Genomic DNA, 25,059 nt, shown 5'->3' on the forward strand with positions numbered 1-25,059 from the left:
TTTCCCACACAAATGTGTATTTGTAAGTACTTATAATTCCACCTCCGCACAAACGAACACCCAACAGGGCGCCCATACCAATTTCCATATACATACGTACATGCATACATACCCACAAACATGCATACGTATGTCCCGCCTTCCACAGATACGCCTATAATTTTTTGTATCTTTATCTTATTTCATTTTGTTGCAATAAAAAGGATCGCTTAATTGTTTAATTTTGCTGCTTTATAATTGTAATTTAATTTTGAAGTTTCCAGAAGGAGCCAAACATTGTTTTTGTATACTCTTTCTATGGCAAAACAATATCAAATTCCATTTTCCAGTTAGCCCTTTTATACATTTCAGCTAAGTTTTGTACCCATCTCAACTTCGACGTTAAAAATTTCCATCTCTATTTTTAGTTAAAAGTTATAACCTCTTGAAGTATAATTTTAAGTTTATATTACAGAAAAAAGCGTAAATGTACTTACTTAGGCTTAAATGAACAATTTAATTCAAATGAAATATCTGGATGATAAGCAGGATCATTGCCACATGATGGATCAAACTAAATGTTCAGCAAGTTAGAAACCAAAATGTGGCATATAAAAATCTCATAGTTCCATTAACTCTGTGTTGATCGCTTCTGAATGGTTTTCTTAAAGGGAGTTAAGTGTGCGACAAGGCTTTTGTGTGCGAGTATATCAAGATAATTTGGCTTTTCTTTATATTTTTTATGATATATATGTATACTTATGTATGTGTATGTATATGAGCGTGTATATGTACATATATATATATTTTTACTGCGGTTTATTGTGTTATGCACTCGCAAAACTTGTATCTATTTAAATTTTGTGTGTGGCAACATGTTTATTTTATAACCTTGAGGCAGTGGCAGAAGTATAGCAATCAGAGTTGGGGTAGCACCGCATCTCTGGAAACTGTAGCCAAAGAAGAAGAAGCACCCAGTGCCAGGCTCTTCATGTTTGACGGAAGTTTAATTGAATACACCGCTTACTGGGAATATGGATAGCGGTGCGGGGCAATGGACGGTGTGGTGGATGCTGTGTGTGTGTGTGTGTGTTATTTGCAGCCAGTTGGCCGCAAAACATTTACCGCATGTACAACACGAAGTGGCAGCAGCAGCAGCAGCAGCAGCAGCAGGCAGGGCTCGCTAAAACAAATGGCAATCAAGTTGAATTGTTACAAGTGCCTCCTTCAGGCTTTTGCCATTTTGTTGAAAATTTACTCAACTTTTTTGATTTAATAATGAAAAAGAGTCCTATCCATATGTGTGTGTATGCAAGTGAGTCCAAGCAACAGCTGGCGCTGTAAGGCAGTGCAATCTTTTCAACAGTTTTTCTTCACTTTGCCCCCTCCAACCCAAACAAAACACACTTTTCTTATGTTCTTTTTTTGTTTTGTTTTTTTTTTTGGGCTTCGACTAATTCAACTCGTCTGAACTTCAAAAATAAAATTAAATACATACATCTCGTATGATAACACATATACTTATAAAGAATTTTTGCGTGTGTGTGTGTATGAAAATTTCAATTTGCAACACTTTAGATTTGCTTCCTAAGGAAAAATGTGAAAATCTTAATTGTCAATCATGTTGACAACTCGGCCGCAAGCCTGTAGTATCCTTGCCATCCTGCCACATGATGCTTGAAGTGATTTAATTGAAATTCTATTTGGAAAACTATTCAGGAATTGAGAACTTCTTTTACAGTCATCACTGCTTGAACACCTCCTTGCATATGTCTATGCAACCCAAGACCTCTCCCTGTCTCTCCTTCGGCTATCACTGTCTCTGTCTCTGTCACTGTCTCTGTCTCTCATTGAACTGTGTAGCAGAGTGTATATTTATTCGCCTAAGCGTTTTAATTAAGAATTTCCTTTGTCCATTTGCCTTCTCCACACAATAATAAACTACATTATCATGAACATCATCATTTTTGTCGTCATACATCATAATCCTCATCATCATTATCGTTGTCGTCTGTTGATGTAACTACAATGTATAAAGAACGAAAATGCATTCAAGGAAAGTTTATAATCATAATATTTGTTAACAACAAATACAACAAAACCAAATTGTAAAAAATAAACAAACAAAAAAAAAACAGAAAAATTAAACAAAAAATTTATAAAGCATTTAAAACAAAATAAAGGAAAAAGGTTGTTTCATAATTGTATTGAATTGCTTGCAGTTTACATAATAAGTCATATAATGCTTTGAAAATCAATACAAATATTATAAAATACATATATAAACTACAATACTAAACTATTAAATATAAATCATACGATATACACAAAAACGAAAGGTAATGTTGAGAAAAGTTGAGAAACAATAATTATATGTGCCATTATTAACAGACATCAAATGAAATATGTAATTACAAACGTGTACACCCATGAATATCATATATTACGACCGAACGTTTAATGGGCAATATAGCAACAAAGGACAAGACAAGGCACTTACCAGTTATCGTACATTAACTTTCGGCAAAATGATTTCATGCATTCAAACAATTCCAAGCAGCCATTATCGAAATTGCTAAAAGTTTTCAATTCAAGTGAGTTTGTTTTTTTTTGAGTATTATCGTTCGCCAGGCCTACTTAGCAACCACTTACATATGTGATCAGGTACATATATCTGGAGTTTCCCCCTGATGAAGCAATACTAAAAAGTAGTTCCGTCAGGGATAAAGGAAACGATTGTGGATAACGAATAATTTTTTACATATATCTATATTCACCTTTCATTTTTTTACTGGTGCAAGGTGCACAAAACTTTTAAAGAATGGAAATAGAACCACAAAATTCTAAAAGTCATATGTATGCACATTAGTCTTTAGCAATCCTTCGTTTCCTAATATTTCGATTAAGTTTTCAGGTATTTGACTTAGTTTTGTCACTTGAGCCCATAGTATGTAGAGAATTTAGTATTATAAGAGTATAGGCAATACGTTGACTTACATTCACAACTTCTGTATATAATCATATAAGTATGTAAGTAGTGTTTTTTTTTAATATTTTTTTTTTTATTATAAATTACTTTTAAATAATGTAAAAATTGATTCCACATAAAATTGAATCGAGAGCTAGTTATGATGTTGAATGACAATTTATTTTGTATGTTAAAATGAAATGAAATTGTATATAGCTTAAAATAAAAAAGAAAACAATAACTATATATGTATGTACTTATATTTATATTACGTAAATGTATATGGAGTTTACCAATTATAAAAAATATAGGCATATACATATATTCATACATACGAAAAGGAATAACAATATGAATACATATATTAACGATAAAATACAATTACTAATTAGTTGATATTTAATTACTTCTACGTACATATGTAAAAGCGGATATATTTAAATGAGAATGCAATAAACATACAAATATAATATATATATATATATATATATATATATATATATATATATACATATATATACACATAATTATATACAGGCATACATAAATACATACACAAAAAAGACATGCGTACATAAATAAATAATATACAAGATATTACATGGAAACAAAATAACTTTTAAATAATACCATTATTTAAAAAAAAAAACACACTAAAACTTCACCAACAACAAAAAACAAATGAAACCTTCTACAAATAAAGGACAAATATATTTATTAAAACTGATAAGCCAATTCAAATTGGGGTGGACAATTTTAAATGAAAATCTGTACAGAAATCCAGAATTGCAATGTTAAAAACAATCTGAGCAGAGAATATGATATCCCAGAATATACGGACAAGTTTTACTTACTATAAGTTAACTCTCAACTCATCATGCTCTTAACACTCAATGGAAAATACTGAAGAATTTCGAAATTCCCTAATTCAACTTCTGTATTGGCTAAGAGAACTATCACCTTATGCCATGTCGTAGGTCTAATTTATTAAGTATTTATATTATAAGGTATCACCACGACTGTACTGTCTGTCTCTCTGTCTGTTCGCCGATAAAATTTATCAATATCCGACCACAAGTATATTAGTGGGTATGTATATTTACGTAACAAATATTTATTCTCTGACGATCGCATCAACAATAACAAAATTATTAATAGAGACCTTTTTGACAGAAGCTATGATACACTTAGCCGCCCGATACTTACGAAAGATCCACGAAGAGTTTGGGATCATCGGTGATAATTGTTTCTTATGAAATTTTCACCAAACTAGGCTCTTAACAAATGCCGATATGCAACAACTCTGACAAATTTGATTAAAATTGGAAGATCATTTAGCTGTTTAACAAGCCTACAATGAAATCATTTGCACTAAGAGCCGTATTATTGCTTTAGTTTTGCTAGAAATCCGATGTTTAACATTATATGTTTTTCCTTGGGAGCCTGTAGCTAAGAAGTGAGTGACAGAAATACACACTTTTAAATGGCCAAACTTACCCTCGCTAGTGTTTTTCGCAGTCAGTCCTGATTCTTTCCTATTTTGGGTAACCATAAATGACAAACGCAAAATGTTAAGCGTCTCAGGGTCCAAGCAACGTTTCTTGAGAAATCTCTAAGGTCAGAACAGTCTAGCTATTCGGTGCATTGATCAGATATACTGCATCGCTTGGATTGGGTATGATATTATTCATCAGTTTGCCACACAGGAAGTAGGACGAGTTTGCCCTTTACTAATTTTACGGGGAGGGGGAAAAAGGTCGCGATCTCGAGCTCGCAACTTGTGGGCAGAGAGACGGACAAGTCCCGAATTTTACGGGGAGGGGGAAAAAGGTCGCGATCTCGAGCTCGCAACTTGTGGGCAGAGGAAGGCCCGCCGTAAAACCCTCTTTTTTAAATATAGTACAAAATACTATAATATAAATATTTGGGCGTGACGACTAGTTGTTTACGGGGTTACGCCACCCCTGAAAAAAAAAACTTTTTTTTTTTTTGGCTCTAAAAATCCTCTATAGTTTTAAGAATCTTTTACACTTTACATCATATCGGTATTCGAATTAGTTCCGAAGTTACAGCGTTTAGAAGTGAGCGCGGCCGAGTCGGCCCCGACGCGGTACATTTTTTTCTTTTGCGTTTTTCTCGAAACTACTATTTTGAAACGGGGTGTCAAATATCTCCGAATCTACTGGACCGATTTGGCTTAAATTTTTACCACATATTCTTTACAGTGTTGGGTATCCGCCCACGTAGGATATTTAAGGTTCTGTTTGGAAGTTATGAATTTTTTTAGCCAAAAATGTTCTCCGAAAAAGAGCGTTTTTTGTTCAAACAGCCGCCATTTTGCCAAAGCCTTCCTGAATAACAAGATTTTTTTTTTGGATTTTTCGGGTGATGTTTAGCCGAGAAATTTGACACCCCACCTGCAAGGATTTACAAATCATAGTGGCACTTGCCGGCCCATATCTCCGCCATTTTGTTTTAAAACTAATTTTTTTTTTCAATAAATATTCTTTAAAGTACCCTCAATCTGTGTTTAATAAAAGTTTTTTCCTAAGGGGTGGCGTAACCCCTTAAGCAAAGCCCTTTACACTAATTCTAATGGCGGAGGTGGAATCTGCAGTTGCAAGCTTTGCCGTTCTTTTTTCGCTTCATGTTGTTTGAATTCCCAACTTCTTTCAGCATTGAAAATATGGTATGGCCATAACAACTCTGGATTCTCTAGCGAAGTCTGCTGATGATACAGCTTGGTGGTTCTTGAAATAGCTATACACAGACAACCTGCCCACCTTCTGTGCTGCCTGCGATTAAAAACCTTAAAACTTTTTTAAGATTTATTGACCTCAAGCCGACTAATACCCAGTTTTGATTTAAATTTATAGCTAATACAATATTAGAAATATTTTACAATTTGACAATTGTATTAAGTCCACATAAAACCTATGCAACATGCTTGCATCAAACGAGTCACTGTGCGTCGTTCAAGCAGTTGCACACAAAATTTAACTCTCGAGCACAGCAGGAAATCCGTTTCTCTGAGCTAAAGCGGAAGTTGTTGTGAAAATAACACAGCAAATAACTTCTGCAACCGCAATGAGCACGAGTTGCCACACACACACAGACACACACACACACACACACACACACACACTAATACAGACACTAGGACAGTGACTGACACCCAAAAAACTTTCGACAAAAACGACATAAAAAAGGAATGGAATGGAAAAGGCAAATAGAAAAACATTACTTTATCCTCCACTGTCCACTTGAAATGTGGTCAAAGTAGCTGGAAGACTCAATGGTGGCATTTATCGTAATTTCGTTATAATGCTAAAACAGTGTTGTCATTGTTTTTATCCAGCTCATCTTCAGCCGGCCGTCGTTTTGACTTTTTGGCCGCCGCCAAGGCTCCCACCCCCAAAACTCATACGCCAATTTGATGGTCTTCATTTGAAGGAAAGCGAAAAAGTTAATTAAAACCCACTCAATGCAATAAGACTTTATTCTATAGGACACATGATTGCATACAAATGTTTGCATTGATATCTAAAAAACTAGTTAATGATGAGAAGAACAAATCAAAAATAATCGCGACAAGACCTCAGTCAATTTATGATGACACATTAATACCCTTCCCAAAAAAATCGTTTAAAAAAACCTGCAATTTCATTGTCTATGCCACATTCTGATGAAAGTTCAAGTTCAAAACGATATCAACACTTCAAAAAGACCGATTTTTATCCATTTGGAATAACCGTCAGAATAGGCAGGATACCCATTTATATCGGACCAAACGTTTAATCCATAGATTTAAAAAATCCACTGATTTTACATACAGCAAAAAGATTATTTTGAAATTATTTTAGATACAAACCTGTTTGGTCTGATGACATAAATTTCAAATATATATTTGAATCCTTTTGGATATCATATTTGTTTACTAAAATCAAACATTGTGGTTTTCTTTTTATGTGTTAAAATGATCCAATCTTTGGGGCAACAAAGGCCATCCTTGCATTAAATTACTAAACTTGGCTCGTTCAAACAGTTTAGGGCGAAATAGATGCCAATATTGTTTTTTTGTTCTTAATATTCAAACATTTTGTCATAAATATATAGAAATTGTTTTTCTGCCTAAACAAATTTATTTGGTCAACCAATAAAATATTTTTGTGTTTCCTTATAAAACTTTTGTAAACATTTGATACAGAATTAGATAATAGTAAACCAGTTTAGGAAAAATTCCAATCGTTCTTTGGAAACTATGTACTATTTACATATACATATGTAGGTATGTTACAGTCGCTCCATCCGGATGGTTTCGCATGTATTTAATTAATATCTCAAATAGACCATATTTTTTAGTTTCCATATTCTTTAGTTTACTTTTAATAATCAGTTTATATGAATTTAAGTTTTACTCAGCACTTTTAGTGCTTGAAGGCCCATGTTAAACATATCTTATGGGTACAAACCGTTGCCATATTTTCTAATCATATTTTAAATACTTACTTTCACTTTCAATCACTACGTTAACTGGAGATGGTGGGGTGGGGAAAGAGAAAGCCGCGTGACCCTTTGCAGCCGTTACATTTAAATGCGCAATGGGCCATGGCCAGAACCAACAGCTAACAGCTAACAGCCAACAGCCGGCAGCCTAAATAAAATTATACACCAAGCATCGTTTGCGCCATGGCCCTTTAGGAGAGACGTTGTCGAGGTATCCTTAAGCATCCGCAGGGAATCTTTTCACTTGCAAGGGTTGAATCTTCAACTGCTCCTGCCTTTGGTATCAAAAATTGACTTTTAATGAAAACAATTGAAAATTCTGGTTCGTCCTTGCCCGTTCTTACTGTCTGCCACGTCCTTACTCTCTCCCTCGTTTGTCTCAGCTTGCGCTTGACTGCCCAAAACTCACTGCGGTTATTAATTTCAATTAAAGCATTTAACCGGCATGCCAAAATATTCAGGCAATATGCTTCTTGGTTACTATTCGAGTTTTTTTTACCGTCGTTGTTGAGTGGGTGGGTGGTGTTTGGCAAGAGGAGGGGCACTGAACTCAAATAATGTGCCCAAAACTGTTTGGATGAGTGGCAACACATTAATTAGGGCCCGAGAGTGCCAGTTTTATTAAAAACCAACTCAATATACAAATAGTTAATTTAGCCATCTACCTAAGTTGTGTGAATGAGAAACAAAAAACGACTGGACAAGATTGGCTTTACCTAGCCTTTGGCACTCTTTTCCAACACTGAATATCAACTTAATTTATAATTGATTGATTACATAGGATTACATTAAATTTTCCTTCTGTGGTTTACTAACTTAAGTTTTCTGATTTTAAATTTACACTTTTCGCTGCAATCAATTTTCCGTATTCCAGGACTCGTTCAAAATCTAACAGAGCTTCACAGCATTTGCACAGCTATGGCGCTTTGGTAAAATACACCTGAAGAAATGAAGACAAGCCGAAAAAATCTAATAATGTCCATTTTGGACACTAAAATGTGTTATTTCTGCGTTTAAAGTGTAAACATAGAAAATGGTTATCCAAAGCGGACTAAAAGAACTCACTAAAAACTGTTGCTGAATTCAAGTATGTAAGTATGCACTTGTTTTATTGAAAAACCCAAAACTGCCTTACCTATAATTTTTAGCAATAAGTCTTAGGTTAAATTAGATGTGCGAATAGTGAAAAGCACGAGGCCAAAAATAAAATATAAAGTTGCATTAGGTTTCATTTCACTATTCATGACGTCCCGACACTTTAAATAGAGCCTTCTCGTAAGTCTTCTTGGGACACAGTCAGTTATATACATATGTATGTATGTATGTATGTATGCATGTATGTATATATATCAGACTTTAAGCTTCTTGTGTGAGAAAGCGCGTCCAAGTTACAGTTCAGATGTTAGCTTGATGATAATAATATATTTTATAAAATCGTCCAATTAACTAGTCAACAACAGCCACCACCATGCAGACATAGACATTGCAGCCAACTCCAAGCCCCCACCCCTCGCTTGCTCCATTCGTTCTATCCCATTCGCTTTTTGGCTGCTGCAAATGCAAAAACATTTAATGTCCGCATTCACAAACAAACAAACAAGCAAACAAACAGCTGCACTTGAAGCGGGACCCGTTTGCCAGGGATAGGAGGGTAGGGGGTCTAAAGCTATAGAAGTAGGATAGCTTGGGAGTGGGAGTGGGAGTGGGAGTGGGAGTGAGAGTGGGAACAGAAGCCACGTACTTAAGCTGCAAACGGGAGTAGAACTGACTTTGAACTACGACTTCAGCGATAGCAATGACTGTCGGAAAGGCAGAAGCAAATGGAGGTTGGTGAGAGATACACGATAAGCGGATGGTTGCGAAGGAATGGCGGGAAGAGGTCGCATCGCACTTCACATTCATTTTGTCTTGGTTCTGCGTTAACTGTTTCTGTTCCTATTCCTATTTCTATTTCAATTTCAATTTGCTCATTTCTTTTGTGTGCATATGGATGGCCATTTTTATACCCTTGCAAAATTAGTATATTAATTTTGGTCAGAAGTGTGCAACGCATAGAAGGAAGCATCTCCGACCATATAAAGTATATATATTCTTGATCTTGAGCACGACGAGACGAGTTCATACAGCTACATATGTCCGTCCGTCCGTCCGTCTGGATCAACGCAAACTCCTCCTTGACCGTAATAGCTACAGAGCTGAAATTTTGCATGTAGGCTTGTATATACTGCAGGGGTTGTATATCTCGGATTCAGCCGGATCGGACCACTATATCATATAGCTCTCATACAAAAGGCAAAGTCACGAACAGTGACTTTTCTCAATAACTTCGTTATTTTTTGAGGTAATGTCGTGAAATTTAATATTCGTTTATTACACATATAAACACTACGCCAAATTTGATCAAGATCGGGTGACTATATCATATAGCTCCCATAGGAACGATCTCTCGATTTCCTATGGTAAGATTCTAGGCGTTCTTTCGCAAACATTAGACTTTTTAGCTAAACCGTTTTTCCAATTTGATGGCTATGGGTAAGGAAAGTTGCAAGGGTATACAAACTTTGACGCGGTGGAAGTTAGCCCCGGCTCTCTGGTTTTTCTTATGTGTATGTGTGTATGCTGGATAGTGTTGAACATCTCTCTCTATCTCCATCTCTCGCTCTCGTTTTTTACACACTTTCTCTCTCATCGGTCTATCATCTCTGTGTCTGCTAGTCACTCCCAATTTTCAACGAATATATTTCAGAATTCAGGTTTCCAGATTTCACATGATGAGCAAAAACCAAATGTTTACCTGCTATATGTGACTATTAAATACTTCTAACTAAACTATACCTGCGATTAGGTTTAGCCATAGCAAAGACTTTTTCAGTAGTATAATTAAAATGAAGTAAGTAAGTCGACTCGCTGACTTGGGTATACCATACACCAGGTGAAACAAATATTTAAAATTTCGAAAACCAAATGTATGTCTATTAAATTGTTTTAACATGCCTCATAACCATATGCTATCTCGCTCACTCTACAAACACACAAGCACTCTAGCGCCGCCACTAGCCAACGGCCAATTCTGACCTTATGGATCGCGTAGCAAAATACGTTCATACGTATATTTTGCATGTTTCTAGTCCGATTTCAATCAAATTTGGTAGTTTGAAAGATAAGATTTATTAGTCTGTCAAATTTGATCGCAATGGTCAAAAAATTGCAAGATCCAATCGGTTTTTTCTAAATTATGGAGGCGGAAGTGGGTGTGGCAACATATTAAAATATATGTATTCTGCCCGCATACTAAGCCAATATACATACTAAATTTGGTGACTTTAGCTTTGTTAGTTTTCGAAAAAATCAGTTTTGTTTAATTTGCGGGGGCGGAAATGGGCGTACCAAATTTAATGTCGGTAGCTGTCATAGTTTTTAAGAAAATCTGTTTTTTGTAAATTCCGGGGGCGGAAGGGGGCGTGGCAAAAAGTAGGAACAATTATTTTCTGCGCGCTAACTAAACGAGTATATAAACCAAATTTGATGTCTCTATCTGCTATACTTTTTAAGGAAACCAGTTTTATGTAAACTCTGGAGGCATATTACCCTATGGGTGTATGGTATAATGAAGTGAGTAAGTTGTCTCGCCGATTTCGGTATACCATGCACCAAATCGAACAACTATTTTAAATTGTGAAGATTGAATTTACCAAGTGAATTGAGGGGGGTATCCTCGGTCTCGAAATACTTTCGGAGATTTGACGTTTTGTGTGAGGCAATGTGCTCGCCATGCACAACTCGAAGTTCTGAACCGATTTTAATAAAACAAAGTGCAATCGACGCAGAATATCGATGAACGGCCACCATTTTGTCACAAAAATTAAAATCTATGGTTGAAGCTGGGACCAGAATTACATCTTTGCTGAATCTGGTTAAATTTTAATTTCAAACGATCCTGCATCAACTTATAATTGCCGCCAGCAGGATACCTTCTGCTTTTTGGCGTTAATTTTGGAAGCCGAGAACTTTTTAAACAGCCCTCGTACCAAAAAAAAAATTTTATATTTTATTTATTCTCAATTAAAAAAACAAAAGAAACAATTGCAATAACTCTGTCCGTTTTTAAATCACAATTTTAATAATTTGGCCCAAAACACGCTTCAAACCAAGATTTCCCCCCTAAAGGAAGAAGGTGGCGGGTGCAAATACCACATGGAAATATATAAACATTTCAGCGTAAGTAATACGATCCACCGCTTATATAAACCGATCGCAGCGCGTGGGAACTCTGGAGCTTGGAGCTCAACTGGTCAAACCATACACAACATACGCATGCCTTCTGCATAAAGCAACACCATGGATTACATTTAAGCCAAACAAAATAGAAATGAATAAAATCTGATACAAACACACAGCCAACATGAGCAGAAGCTCGCATATGTATATATGTACATATATATGTATATATTTTCCAATTACATTATGTATGGAAAATTAAAGGATTGTTTGATTAAGCAGACACAATGTCGTTTTGGAATATGACAAGTGAACAAATGTATGACCATTAATATAAAAATGGATTTGTAAGTCTGCAATGGTGTCGATTATTACATAATGTTGATAGAATCGTGAAGGATTATAGATACATATATCCACAAACTGCAATGGTATACAAGGAGGGCAAATACATATTTTCGCATAGTTTTAAAGCAGTTAACCTTTAACCCATATGCTTAAGTTGCACGAGAATTCCCTTCTAAACAGTTTACACATGTTTCTACTTTTGGGAACTGTTGAAGCCATCCGTTGGACAAGCCACAAATATAGAACATTCCCAAAGACATTTTACAAAGTTACAGCAATTATATAAAGCAATTACATTAAGGTTAGCTTAAAGAAATTAATTGGGGTGACACGTAGAAGTTTAGATGTGAATTGAAGTCTTGTGGTGGGGTGTGGTGTGTGTGGTCACTTCAACGATCGATACTAGGCCAATAATTGAACGGGGTGGCCAAAGTTATGAACTACAAATGTTGACGTGGGCTAATTTTTTTAATTAAAAATCTTGTCTTTAACAGGACCTCTTTGTTAGCCACATAAGCTTAAAAGTTGTCTAACATTTCATGTGCCGTCAAGAAGACGATTTCACCAATTTATCCCCAAATGCTATGTGGGTCCTAAAAATCGGAAAACGATTCAGATACCAACATTTGTGAGTAAAATAGACTAATTTTTATTTTTATTATCTAAAAAGGCTAATGTTTGCGAAAGAACGGCCTACAATCTTAGCATAGGAAAAAACTAAGATATTGATCAAAGTCACTGTTTTCCACCGATCTTTCCTATGGGAGCTATATGATATAGTCACCCGATCTTTATCAAATTCGGCGCAGTCATTAACAGATATATTAAACTAACAAATGTTTAATTTGAAAGCAATCGCGTTAAAAGTAACGAAGTTATTGACAAAAGTCGTTCGTTTCTATGGGAGCTATATGATATAGTCAACCGATCTGGATCAAATTTGGCATAGTCGTTTATATGTGATAAGCTCACCAATATTAAATTTCACGACATTACCCCAAAAAAATAACGAAGTTATTGAGAAAAGTCACTGTTCGTGCTGATCAAGAATATATATACTTTATATGGTCGGAGATGCTTCCTTCTATGCGTTGCACACTTCTGACCAAAATTAATATACCCTTGTTGCAAGGGTATAAAAAGTCGGCACGATTTGCTTGTTATAATATGGGAAATTTCTATGATTTATGTATCAGAATTTGTTTTGCCAGTATAAAATGCTTAGTATAATCTTCTGTGTATTTTCTTTTAAATTTGCCGGTTTTCATTTTGTTGATTTCCCATTGAATAATTGTATAAGGATGGCTTAGAGTTATGTCTGTGTGAGTGTTCAGGAGTCAATGATACTTTGCCACAATAATCATACATAGGTTTTGTTTGTTTCTGAAAGCATTCGAAAAAAACTTTGCCCTGATGTTGGTTGCTGGGGCAACTAAATAGTATATTTACACATTTAAATATATATATAATATATTTAGCGGTAGTCTTTGGCAACCGTTCGTTGTTGACCGGTAAAATACGATTTAATAATCGACCCAGAAGTGGCCTAGAGAACAGAGCGATAGACGAATATTTTTATCTATTATAATTATAAATAATATTTAATTACTTGAAGGTCTTGAAAAAACAAAGAAGCAACCGAAAGAGACAAAACTTCAAAATGGTAAGTGCAACAAATCACAACATCATCAGAAAGTGGCAGACACAAAGTGAAAGGCCAAAGGAGAATGGAAGGAAATGTCGGACCATTTATAGGAGTAGCAGAGGCATCTTATTCTTCGCCGTGGTCTTCGTTTTCATCTTCATCTTCCTTCGCCATATTATGGCGTCTGCGATAAGGCACTTTTCTCTTTCTCGACCAACTAAACGAACAACAAAAGCGACCTCGTTGCGCTCCATTTTCTTGCATTCTTTGCCTTTCCCTGATTTTGCATACCCTGCTAACAGCAAGGATGTATTAAAACGGTCCCTCTAACTGTGAAATTAGCACAGAATCATTTATTACGATTTCTGAATAACGAAATCGTAAATTTTCCAGCTGTTTTCCGCTAATGCTCATACTGAAACTAAATCAAGTAATGTTAGAGGTCATCTGGTCAAGTTGATTTTGGGCAAGACCCATTTCCCCATTGTGTGAATTCTTTCTCGAATTGCATTCTTTGTGTCCAAGGCTAAGTTAAAATGAATGCATTTTTTTGTGATATGTTAGGGTATCTTATAGTCTGAGCCTTGAATTTTTGGATTAATATATAAATATATATAATTTTTTTTATTCTGAGTGGGGTGTGGGGGGAGTTACTACGCCAAGCATTGGCGGCGCGCATTCAATTTTTCATGCCAAGCCGGGCTGTTGCTGCTGTTGTGCTGCAGACATATACAAAATATATACTACATGCATCCTGTATATATGTATATACATATATGTATGTATGTATGTATATTTGTGTGTATGTGCACATTTTATACATAACTGAAATAAATGTCGTTGCACTCGAATGGAAGCCAGCTTCAGAATGAAATCTCAGCTTTTAGTGCAACTTTATCCTGCTTCTCTTTCTTGCATTGTTGTTAATGTTATTTTTGTCTATTTTCGATAATTTGTTTATGCGAAATACATATGTATGTATAGATGCATCATATATACAGACAAATGTTTACGTATATTTAGTATGAGGAGATGTCTATGTATATTAATGTATATGTATGTAATGTATATGTTTTTTTTTTAAACAATTTTTCCCCCTCACAAGCAATGAAATAGGAGCAGGACCCATGGTGGTGGTCGCTTCGAAAATTTTTGAATAATTTGCAGTCATAAAATATGCAATAAGCCAACAGCTGTTGCAAAATTGTTTTGAAAGCCGCGCCATCACATTATTTAATGCGACGATGAGCGAGGCGCGTAGTCCTTGTTGGCTCCTCTGCCTGGTTTTCCGGGTGCTGGTGGCTTCTCCACGACTCCACTCCAATCCATTTACTGTTTCTTCTCCTGTTGTGTGTGTGTGTCTCTTGGCGAATAAGCAAAATCAAATTAAGCCCTGTTAAAGGATTTAAAGTGGGCAAAATAATAGTTTATGGGTCAGAGGACATAATAAAGAACTGTAATAACGATGCATATTCGGCATCTGATCCAGCCCTCCCAACTATTTGATCGATGCTATAACATATCTCAATCAAGTCAAGAGGGTGGGAGGAGCGTCATCAATGAGCCAACAAACTATTTTTAATTCCATTTTTTCTCATCTCTTTTCAGCCGCCAAAGGGTAAAAAGGGCAAAAAGGGCAAGAAGATGCCAGGTAAGAAGTAATCAAATTATTTTTCATCAAATTAAGCAATTGTTCTTTAAAGTGGCAATACAAAGAAAAACTTTCATAGGCCACACATACAAACATATGTATGTACATACATATGTATGCGTGCATGCACATATAGTGGTGGCAAGGTTTTTTGGGCCATACAGTTTTTCGTCTCTTAATGTTGATTTTATGCGATTTTTATAGTGGGTCATTGTATTTATACAATCTTTAAGTATGAACCAAACACCTTTAAGCCCTCAGAGAAAGTTGCGGGTCAATGAAAACTACGAAAAACTTCCGAGACGACGAAGTCTTTCTCATTATGAATCATTTCTTATAAATAATATTTCATTCAATTCACTTTTTGAAAATTCAAATTTTAAATTGGCGCCAAATTGAATTCTGGGGAAAAACTGTATGTCCCCAAAACTTTGCCACCAATGTACACAAAACGCTGAGAAAAAGGGGCCCTCACGTTGGCCGCCAGCACCGCCGCCTGTCAGGCAATTAATTGTTTGGGCAAAACCAACCACAATGCATTGGGTAAACCAGAGTCCTCCTTGCCTCTACACTTTTGGCTTCAGCTTCATATATCTTCACAGTTTGTCTATACTCTCTAATAATAGCAACTTTCGGATCCAAAATTGGATACACCTTACCATATATGCAGTCCATTTAATTACTTTTCACCCTATGAGGAAAATACATATTATTTTTTTCAAATGCATTTGCAATGATAGATACAGCCAACAAGTGGAAGACTTGGTTTGGTCTCTCATAAGGGTATCAAATGGTCAAGCAGAGCAATTTAGAAATAATGATAATCTGCGTCTGGACAAGGAATGCCCCCAAAAATGCACTATAATTGGCCGAACCAGAGCGAAATAAAAAAAGGGGAACTGTCCACTTCATTTCCACGAGTGAACAAACTCACTTAGTTTCTAACGCACATAATAGTCTCTAGCCCTCGTCCTGGTGCTGGGCACCATTTGGACGACCAACGTGGCCAATTACAGAAAACAATTACAACATGGCACACACACACACACACACTCAAATACACACAAAGAGGAGGTACAGACAAGACGACACACTCATATAGAAAAGCGGAAACGACCCGAAAGACAGCGCGTGCCACTTCGTTCTCATTAAATTGTCATATAAAGCACGTTCGATGAGCATTTAAAGTTACTGGAAACTGCATCTCCGTTTTCCCTTTTCCCTTTCTTTGCTTTGAGCAGTTCTCATCGATGGCGTAGACACCTCCTCGATGACACGTGATCAATTGGAGGCGTTCGCCCTGCGCCTTAAGGCTGAAATGGATCGCGAAAGGGAGGAGCGCAATTACTTCCAGCTGGAACGTGACAAAATTCGGACATTTTGGGAGATCACGAGGCAGCAGTTGGACGAGGCCCGATATGAGCTGCAGCAAAAGGACAAAGAGATCGAAGCCACTCAAGACTTGGCCGATGTAGACACAAAGCATGTGATGCAACAAATGAAACATTTGCAATTCGAGAATCACAATAAGCTGGGGGAAGTGCGAGCCGAGGCCATGACACAATTGAAACTGGCCCAAGAGCATCATGTCCTGCAGGAGCAGGAGCTGCAGCGGGATAAGCGACAGTTGCGCCGTATGCTACGTGAGCGCGCCGAAATGAATGAAATGCAATTGCGACAGATGGAAGCCCACTTCAATGAGAAATTGCTGTAAGTATCCTTTACTCACGCGTGCATGCTTACATGTGCCATAACTCAAAGAACTCTAGTCTTAATATTCCGTGCATCCTGGAGGCACTTTTCATACTAATTTTCTTCGTTTTTAATATTGTGCATTACTCGTTCGTTTCGCATGAATTATTTATAAAGGGAACAACAACTGGGATTCGAACAGGAACGCAAGGACAATGAAATGCTGCACGAGGAGAAAATGATGGAGCAAAAATCAAAAATGGATCTTTTTTATAATACCCAAATGTTTGAGGTGGAAGAGCGTAAGAATCAGCAGATCAAAGATCTTCAGGATCATCATGATTTGGCGTTCAATGACATGAAAAACTACTACAATGACATCACTCTCAATAATTTGGCGCTAATCGGCAGCATGAAGGAGCAATTAGAGCATTTGCGTAAGCAAGCTGAACGCAGCGATCGAGTTGCCTCAGAAACACAGCAGGAGAACCGACGTCTCAAGGAGCCACTGGACCACGCCAACATTCAGTTAAACGAAATGCGACGAAAGCTGGAATTCTATGAACGCGATAAACAGCAATTGAGCCGCCTTAAAACGCGCAACGTGCACCTCGAAAAGAAGGTTAAAGGGCTGACTTGGGAGGCTGAGACTCTCATATTGCGCAACGATGCTCTGGTCAGCGAACGCGAAGGACTCAAGGAGCGCTTCAATGAGGTGATCGTTGAGTTGCAGCAAAAGACGGGACTCAAGAATGTTTTGCTCGAGCGCAAGATAGCCGCACTTATGCGTGAGGATGAAAAACGTACGATCATTATGCAGGAGACCATTGCCACTTGTGCTCCCAACATGGCTGAAAAACTGAACAGCCTCGATGAACGCGTCGGCGATATCATCGATCAGAAGAACCAAATCATTATCGACTTGCGCTATGAAGTGGCCAAGGCCCGAAAGGCCCACGACGATCTGCTGGAGACATACGAGTGCAAATTGAAGCAATATGGTGTGCCCGCCGACGAATTGGGCTTTAATACAATGCGCGATCGGCAAGATGATCAGCTTTATATGTGCGGCCCCGCGGGACTGGTCACAAAGAACAAATAGATCCACCGACTGACACATCCACACACATCTGAATAGACCTAAATTTGTGGTGACCCTTTTTTCGTAACTTCCCGATTTATGTTCAAATATATAATATAATATACATATATTAATTGTAAATTCCAATCCAATTTTTAATTTATTCAGCTTTTGACCTTGGTATTTTTTAGTGTATAAGAAGTATGTATACATATGTATATGTTTATAAAAAAGAATCATTTTCGAATAGAGTAAAGAATCGTTACATTTTTTTTGCTTAATTTTTCTTTTGGCTTTCGTATTGGTAATGTCATTTAATACTAGATAGCCGAGCCGAGTCGCATTGCTGTCATTCGATATAACAATGTTGTAAATGTTTATAAGATATATGTAAGTATACAATCAAATGGAAAATGAAAATATGGCATAACTTTTGTGTTGCTTCATTCTTTCTTATGTAGTTAAACTGAAAAAGCACTCAGAGTCCAAATGGAAAAACAAAAGACATTGGCATCTTATTCGAGAGAGATAAGTCGGTTGTTCTTTCTGATTTGCTCATAGTTTCTTATTTTGGGATATTACAGCTCAGTATTTTCTTCTTTTTTTTTTTTTCTTCTGACTGACGAAATTTATAATTTTATTTCGATTCACAATTGTTAATTTTCACGATATTCGGTTTTGGCTTTTTCTTTATGTATTTTGTAATTTGTCATTTCATTTATTTTGGAAATAGATATCACATCATGTTTTACTTTTGCTTATCTTGTTTGTTTTATATTGTTTCACTTTTTGTTTGGCTGTCAAATACGGATTTTCCATTTTTGGATTTTTTGTATTTTATTTTTTTGTTTTTAAATCTGATCAACAACAACAATAATTTTCATCTGTTTACAAAAAATTTCTCTAAATCAAACTTAGTGTTTCTTTTCATTTTGTTTTTAATTGATTTAGTCTCATGTGTGATTACTATCTTTTGAGAGGGAGGAGTGATTCGAGTACATTTGTATTTATAATGCTAATTATACATTTTACTCAACATACAATATACTGATTTACAACAAAAAAGGCTATTTCACATAGCAAAGTACTTCTTATAATACTGATTTAGTGACAGGTCGCAAGTTAGTATAGTGTAGTTAGTTAGGTGTGTAGCTATATAGATTCGTATTCACTCGAAAATGTAATGGATTTTTTCCCGATTCTAATTTATTTTCAGTCACTTGAGACAATTTGAAGACAAATGTGTTTTTTTGTTGTTTTAACTAAAATCGAAATTTTCTATATAATATGGAAGTAATTTTTTCCCCATTTTTTGACCATTTGAAATCTGTAAATAAAAGTGGATCAAACACCAAAAAAACAAAAAATCTAAGAAATTTAATTTTCTATGAATCAAATAATGGGTAGTGTTCTCTCTCTCTCTCTCTCTCTCTTTAAACAACTCAAGCTTGATTTGAATTTAAATTTTGTTTAGGAAAATCGTTAGCTATTATGATTTGTAGTGTACTATGGAACGATTTGATACAATTGAATGCATTAAACTATTGCCTAGAGTAACGGTTGAATACAATTGAGTAAAATGTATTTCGGTTAACCGAAACGGGATGTACATATCTATGTATGTATATTAATTTACAGAATTTTTGTGCCATGTTGCTTGTGTTCCTCATATTTTTTGTTCTTTATGTTTTCTCGTATATAGGTACTTTTGTTTTTCTTGTATTTTACAGATCTTTCGATATTTCAGAGATAGCGATTTTAACATATATATTTTGCGTTTTGCATTGTCATGTTTCGATTTTTTTCATATATGTATATTTTTTTGTTTTTTTTTTTTTTGTTTTTTTGGTTTAGAAGTTTTTGTTTGCGTTTTCTTGGTTACTTTCTTTTGTTTAAATAAAATAAAAAATTAAAGCGATCACAACGGTTTACTTCACAGACGTGTGTGGAAACATTTCAGAAATGTCCGTAGAAATACAGTTTTTTGTTTTATCTTTTTTTCTAGTATTTTGTTTTTTTGTTTTGCTTTGTTATTCATATGTATGTAAGTAGTTTTCTCTTATTTGCCAAATTTATGGTATTAAATTTTTACTAAAACTAATTCTTGTAGTCAAATTGTTTGCGTTAATTTTTCATTTTCTATCTCTCTCTTTCTCTTACTCTCTGTCTCTCTCTCTCTCATTTGTTTATAATTTATTATAGTTTTGCTATGGTTTTTTGGGTCGTCCATTAATAACGCAAGATGAATTAAATACTGATTATTTATGCCATAAGGAGTCATATCTGTTATATGCTATATTAATATACAAAATAATTGCTTTAAGCGAAGTATTAAATTACTCAAATCGAGTATTATACTTTTATCTATCAAACCAAATCTTAAATTAAATCAAATTTAAATTGCATTATATTTCTTATTAAAGAGATTCCACTCTAGTCTACGTATGATAATTTCATTGATATTATATAGTCACTTACAATTAAATTGGAAAAATCAAATAAAAATGATACCACTGAAGTTAATTGGGTAACTTCACTTTAACAGAAAAATACATAAATAAAGATGAATACAAACTTTCCTCTTAGTGGAACTTAAAAATGGGGAATTTTCTTTTGCAAATGATTTCTTTTGCAGTCGTGTTGACTGTTTTTTAAGGAATTTTCCTAATTAAATCTAGTTAGTATTTAAGTTAATACTGTATATAAGTATAAGGGAAGGATGGTTCACAAAATTCATAATGTGTAGAGTCTGACTCTTGCGTTATTAATGAATGTTTCCTGTTATCGAAGCGCTTGACAAACATTTCAAAGCAAAAAAATGAAAAAAATAGACAAAAAAATAATCCATCTTTCTAGTTAGTAATGGTAATTATGCATATTCATGAGAATGGATGTCTGTATTGTAGCTATGTATGTATGTGTGTGTGTAAATTTCTCTTGACGTATGGCACAATGGGAGTTTTTAACTTCATTCGTGTTTTCAATTTTTAGGTTTTTTTTTTTTTGTTTGTTTCACCTGCCTTGTTTATTTTTTGACTAACTTTTGTTTTTAAAAATATGATTTCATTTAATTTTTCCCTATTTGCTTTTATCAGTTTTTGTAGTTTTCGCACCAAAATATTCACAATTGACTTAATATTTCTTGGTGTATTGTTTTATTTTTGTTTTCTTAGGCAGTTTCAATTACGTTTTCTTTTAACAGATCAATACAGAAGTGTCTGCTATAGCTTTTGGATTCATTTTTGTTCATTTACTCTTATTGCTTGCTTGGACTATTTTAAATACGTTTTAAAATGTTTTCCATCATTTTTAAATCTAAATGCCATAATTGGAAATACCGTGTTTATGATTTAGTTTGTCTCTTTAACTAAAATTGGAGTTTAACTAACATTTTGTTCGTAAGGCAATTTGTTTGGTTGTTTTTGGTTTTCCGTTTGGTTTCTTTTTTTTGTTTCTTTTCTAGAATTAGTTTAGTTTTTTGTTTTTTTTAATTTTTTCCGTTTGCTTTTAGTCAGATGTTTTTACATTGTTTTTCATCCAAATTTAATTTAGATTCAGTTCTGTTTTCATTCGATTTAACATTTAAAACGAAAGGAAAACGAAGAAAACAAAAGGCTTTAATATAATACAATTCAAATGCATACAATTGGATCTATTAGGAACGTTAAAAAATTAACGTTGTGTAGATGTATGTGTATAGTTTTTCTTTATGTGTCTATGTGTGTGCAATACCACCTCTATTTTCTCTATCGGAGTATTCAAATGTCAGTGTGAGTGAATGATTAATGGGCAGCGATCACTGTACTGCACTACCTATACGTATATATGTTTATATGTATGTATGTATGCATGTATTTCAGCGTACCGTTATAAAAGATCTTAATGATTTAGTCGTAATACTGTCCGAGTGGGGCATATCGTTTGTTAAATGAGAATGAAAGAGATGGTAGGAGTTCTAGCTGATTTAAAACGGTGAGTACTTGTCAATGAAATAGCTCTCTATATATTCATACATATACATATGTATATACATACATGTAGGTATATAGATGCCATTCCATACATATATGGAATACGCTTAAATTGCTGTATGCAAGGGAGAGATGGCGGCTCCTACATAATTTTATCGACTCAGCTTAATATCTTGTTAGATATATGTATATATATACATATATAAAGTACGCATATGTATGCATATATACATGTTAATGTTATAAGTATGTGTTTTAAATGCTTATGTTTCTAATGTATGCCATTTAACTCGACCTGCCTGCAGCTTGATCGTATGATCTCTCTTTGGTTATGTGTATCTGCGGCTTTTCGTTGAAATTATTTCTCATTTTTTTTGTATGATTTCTAATTGAATTTATCGCGAGTAAATGCACCTATCAATCGGGTCGTTTGCTCGTTAATGCTGCACAATTCCAATATATTCTCCTTACATATAGTGGAATAAACCATTGACGCTTGACACTGACGCAAACTCAAAATGATAAACCTAAATGAAGCGTGAAGAAAGGGAGATTATTAGACGTTATAAAACAGTGGGCCATCCTGAACTAGAAACATACTGTACGGATCAAGCTAGCTTACTTTGCATTTACCATTACTTACTTTGCATTTGCATTGCGTTTTTCACGATACTCAGCCAGCTGTAGGCTCAATGATTCAGAAGAATTTCGCGGATTACCACGTGTGGCACAGGGTACAATCGCGAGAAATACATCATATGTATTCTCAGTATCTCCCAGAGCCGCACACAAGATGTCTCCAAGCGTCTGTCTGACTTTCACCACCTGAATTATTAAATGTTTAAATGCATTTGAGAGATTTAAGCCTTTAGCTTTCTTTACATTACCATTTGATTCTCACAGCAGACTTTGGCCTCATCTACTGACATCTTTTGAGTCCAGGGTAATGCTTTAAATTGGCCGCTTTTGTTATGCCAAAACTGAACATGGACATCAGAATCACTCTTGAAATAGCCAAATGCTAAGGCCATTATAGCATCAATGTATTTTATAGACCGACAGCGTCCACTTAACGATTCTGCGGATAGGATAATAAGATGAATATATTAAGATGATATATGTTTGCACTCACTTTTCAAGTATAATTGCTCCAGATTCAATGTGATATTCAGACGCAATCCCAAGGGTTTGTTTAAGCCGAAAGATTTCTTATATAGAATGCTCATAAAGTTAGGTTTATTCATTACAGGTGTTTTCTGAAATGGAGGTAGGAATGGGTATATGATTGTTTAAAAACAGTCGAAGTAGTTTTTTGGTGCTTTTTCCTACCGTAGTTGGTTTGCCCTTGACTCGACCTAGTCGCTTCTCTTCCAGAAGGAAGCGCAACGGATTTATGTTAGCCGCCTGCAGCTTTTGCTCATTCAAGAAACTCTCGACATATTCACGATATTTGGTCCTATCACATTGATACAAAGTCGAGAATACCGGCCAACTATGAAGCAATTGATCGTAGGTCATTTTTGGTAAAAGAAATGTGGCCAATTCATGATTGGTACGTAGCAAATGTCCAGGGATGTGCTCATAGCTGAGATTTAGTTTTTCGACAATGGGCAGTGCCTTAGATTTGTTAGGAGATTGATCGAGACGAAGATTCACGATGCCCATAATTGTCTCCTTACATTGCTGAACTGGATTAAGATAGATGGGCCATTTGGCCAACTCCTTCATTGGTGTGGATAGCAAACGCAACGCAGCTTCAATATCAGGCTCGAATCCACAATCCCGATAGTGACAGCAATGCAAAAGCTCTCGATGTGCTGACCAATTAAATCCGCCGCCCTCGTTAATTGACCACATATGGAGTAGATACTGAAGGGATTGTTTTTTATACCACTCCACAATGGCCTTTCGTGTTGTTCGACTGACTGGAGTTTTACGCTTTAACAGCTTTTGAAGTCGCTTGGCCAATTTGGTAAAGATTAACAGATCCTTATCAGTGACAACCAATGTAGTAAAATGGCTACGGACCAGTTTCCGCTGCTCCTCATCACTGCTGGTCGACAGAAAGACAGCTAATACCAACAGAGCCTCATCGTGCCGTGGACCATTCTCGTCCTGATCTCTCAGCACTCCCTTTAAACATTCAACCAGATCCGTGCCAGACAATTCGCCACATATCTGGCGCAATCTTTCAAAATGCTGTTCCACTGACAGATCAAAGCAGTAGAACGTGTTTGAGATATAGACGGGCTTTTCCAGATTTCCAATGTAGCAAAACCGTTGCACTTTCTCAATGGCCGAAATGGAAATGAGTTTTTCTAAATTAAAAATAAAAAGAATAATTTCAATTTAGCCATGCTCTTTTATATCTTAGTAAAATGTCATGGCATCGACTATGCTCACCTGTGCACATCGTTTCTAGCTGTTTTTTATGCATAGCAACTTCAGATAAATTTGCACATTTCGATGGCAATTCCATCGCTCAAGCACACACAGCATTCGCTTGCACACATACATACAGACAAAAAGGCATTTAAACACAAACTCTTTCTGAAACAGACAATACGCATCCCTGGTATAATGGTACGCATGGTCGTTAAAATACTGGTAAAAGTTATCGATATTATTACAATTTGAACGGGACAAAGAAATAACTTTCATTCTTGACTATTTTATTCATTTGAATAATATAACACAATTCTACGAGTAAAACAAGCATCAACTTAGTAGACTTATGTATCAACTAGTTTCTAAATCCAAAACATAAGGTATTTGAAAATATTGCCTCACGATTGTGTCACTACAGTGATTCGCAAAAATCAGTGAATGGTTTGATCAAAACTTTGTTTCCTCTCTTACCTTTTTTTTTACAAAAACATGTGTATTGGCGTTATATGATTGATCATATATGTACATTATCGATAGTTCCGTGAAAATTTTTTTGTAAAGTAATTTAAATATATTTGTATGTATGTAATATGTTACACTAATTAAATTTAA

At 35.4% G+C, this 25,059-nt stretch overlaps 2 protein-coding genes across 3 annotated transcripts; one reads left to right on the forward strand and one right to left on the reverse strand.

Annotated features, from left to right (window-relative positions):
- Positions 1-1,422: 1,422 nt before the first annotated feature.
- Positions 1,423-24,593, reverse strand: LOC6652871. Of its 2 annotated transcripts, none has more exons than XM_047011677.1 (6): positions 24,463-24,593; positions 23,389-24,377; positions 23,192-23,315; positions 22,947-23,137; positions 22,703-22,884; positions 1,423-2,002 (listed from the first exon to the last, which is right to left on the reverse strand). In XM_047011677.1, the coding sequence occupies exons 1-6, from the start codon at positions 24,536-24,538 to the stop codon at positions 1,978-1,980; spliced, it is 1,587 nt and encodes a 528-aa protein (XP_046867633.1). In that variant the 5' UTR covers positions 24,539-24,593; the 3' UTR covers positions 1,423-1,977. The 2 variants fall into 2 exon arrangements, with proteins under 2 accessions (XP_046867633.1, XP_002075208.4); XM_002075172.4 differs by lacking the exon at positions 1,423-2,002 and adding an exon at positions 21,560-22,586.
- Positions 13,376-18,235, forward strand: LOC6652870 (dynein regulatory complex subunit 4). The gene is made up of 4 exons (XM_002075171.4): positions 13,376-13,682; positions 15,273-15,315; positions 16,557-17,025; positions 17,185-18,235. The coding sequence occupies exons 1-4, from the start codon at positions 13,680-13,682 to the stop codon at positions 18,107-18,109; spliced, it is 1,440 nt and encodes a 479-aa protein (XP_002075207.1). The 5' UTR covers positions 13,376-13,679; the 3' UTR covers positions 18,110-18,235.
- Positions 24,594-25,059: the final 466 nt, after the last annotated feature.

Source organism: Drosophila willistoni, assembly GCF_018902025.1.
Source record: "Drosophila willistoni isolate 14030-0811.24 chromosome XL unlocalized genomic scaffold, UCI_dwil_1.1 Seg142, whole genome shotgun sequence".
NCBI classification, from domain to species: domain Eukaryota; kingdom Metazoa; phylum Arthropoda; class Insecta; order Diptera; family Drosophilidae; genus Drosophila; species Drosophila willistoni.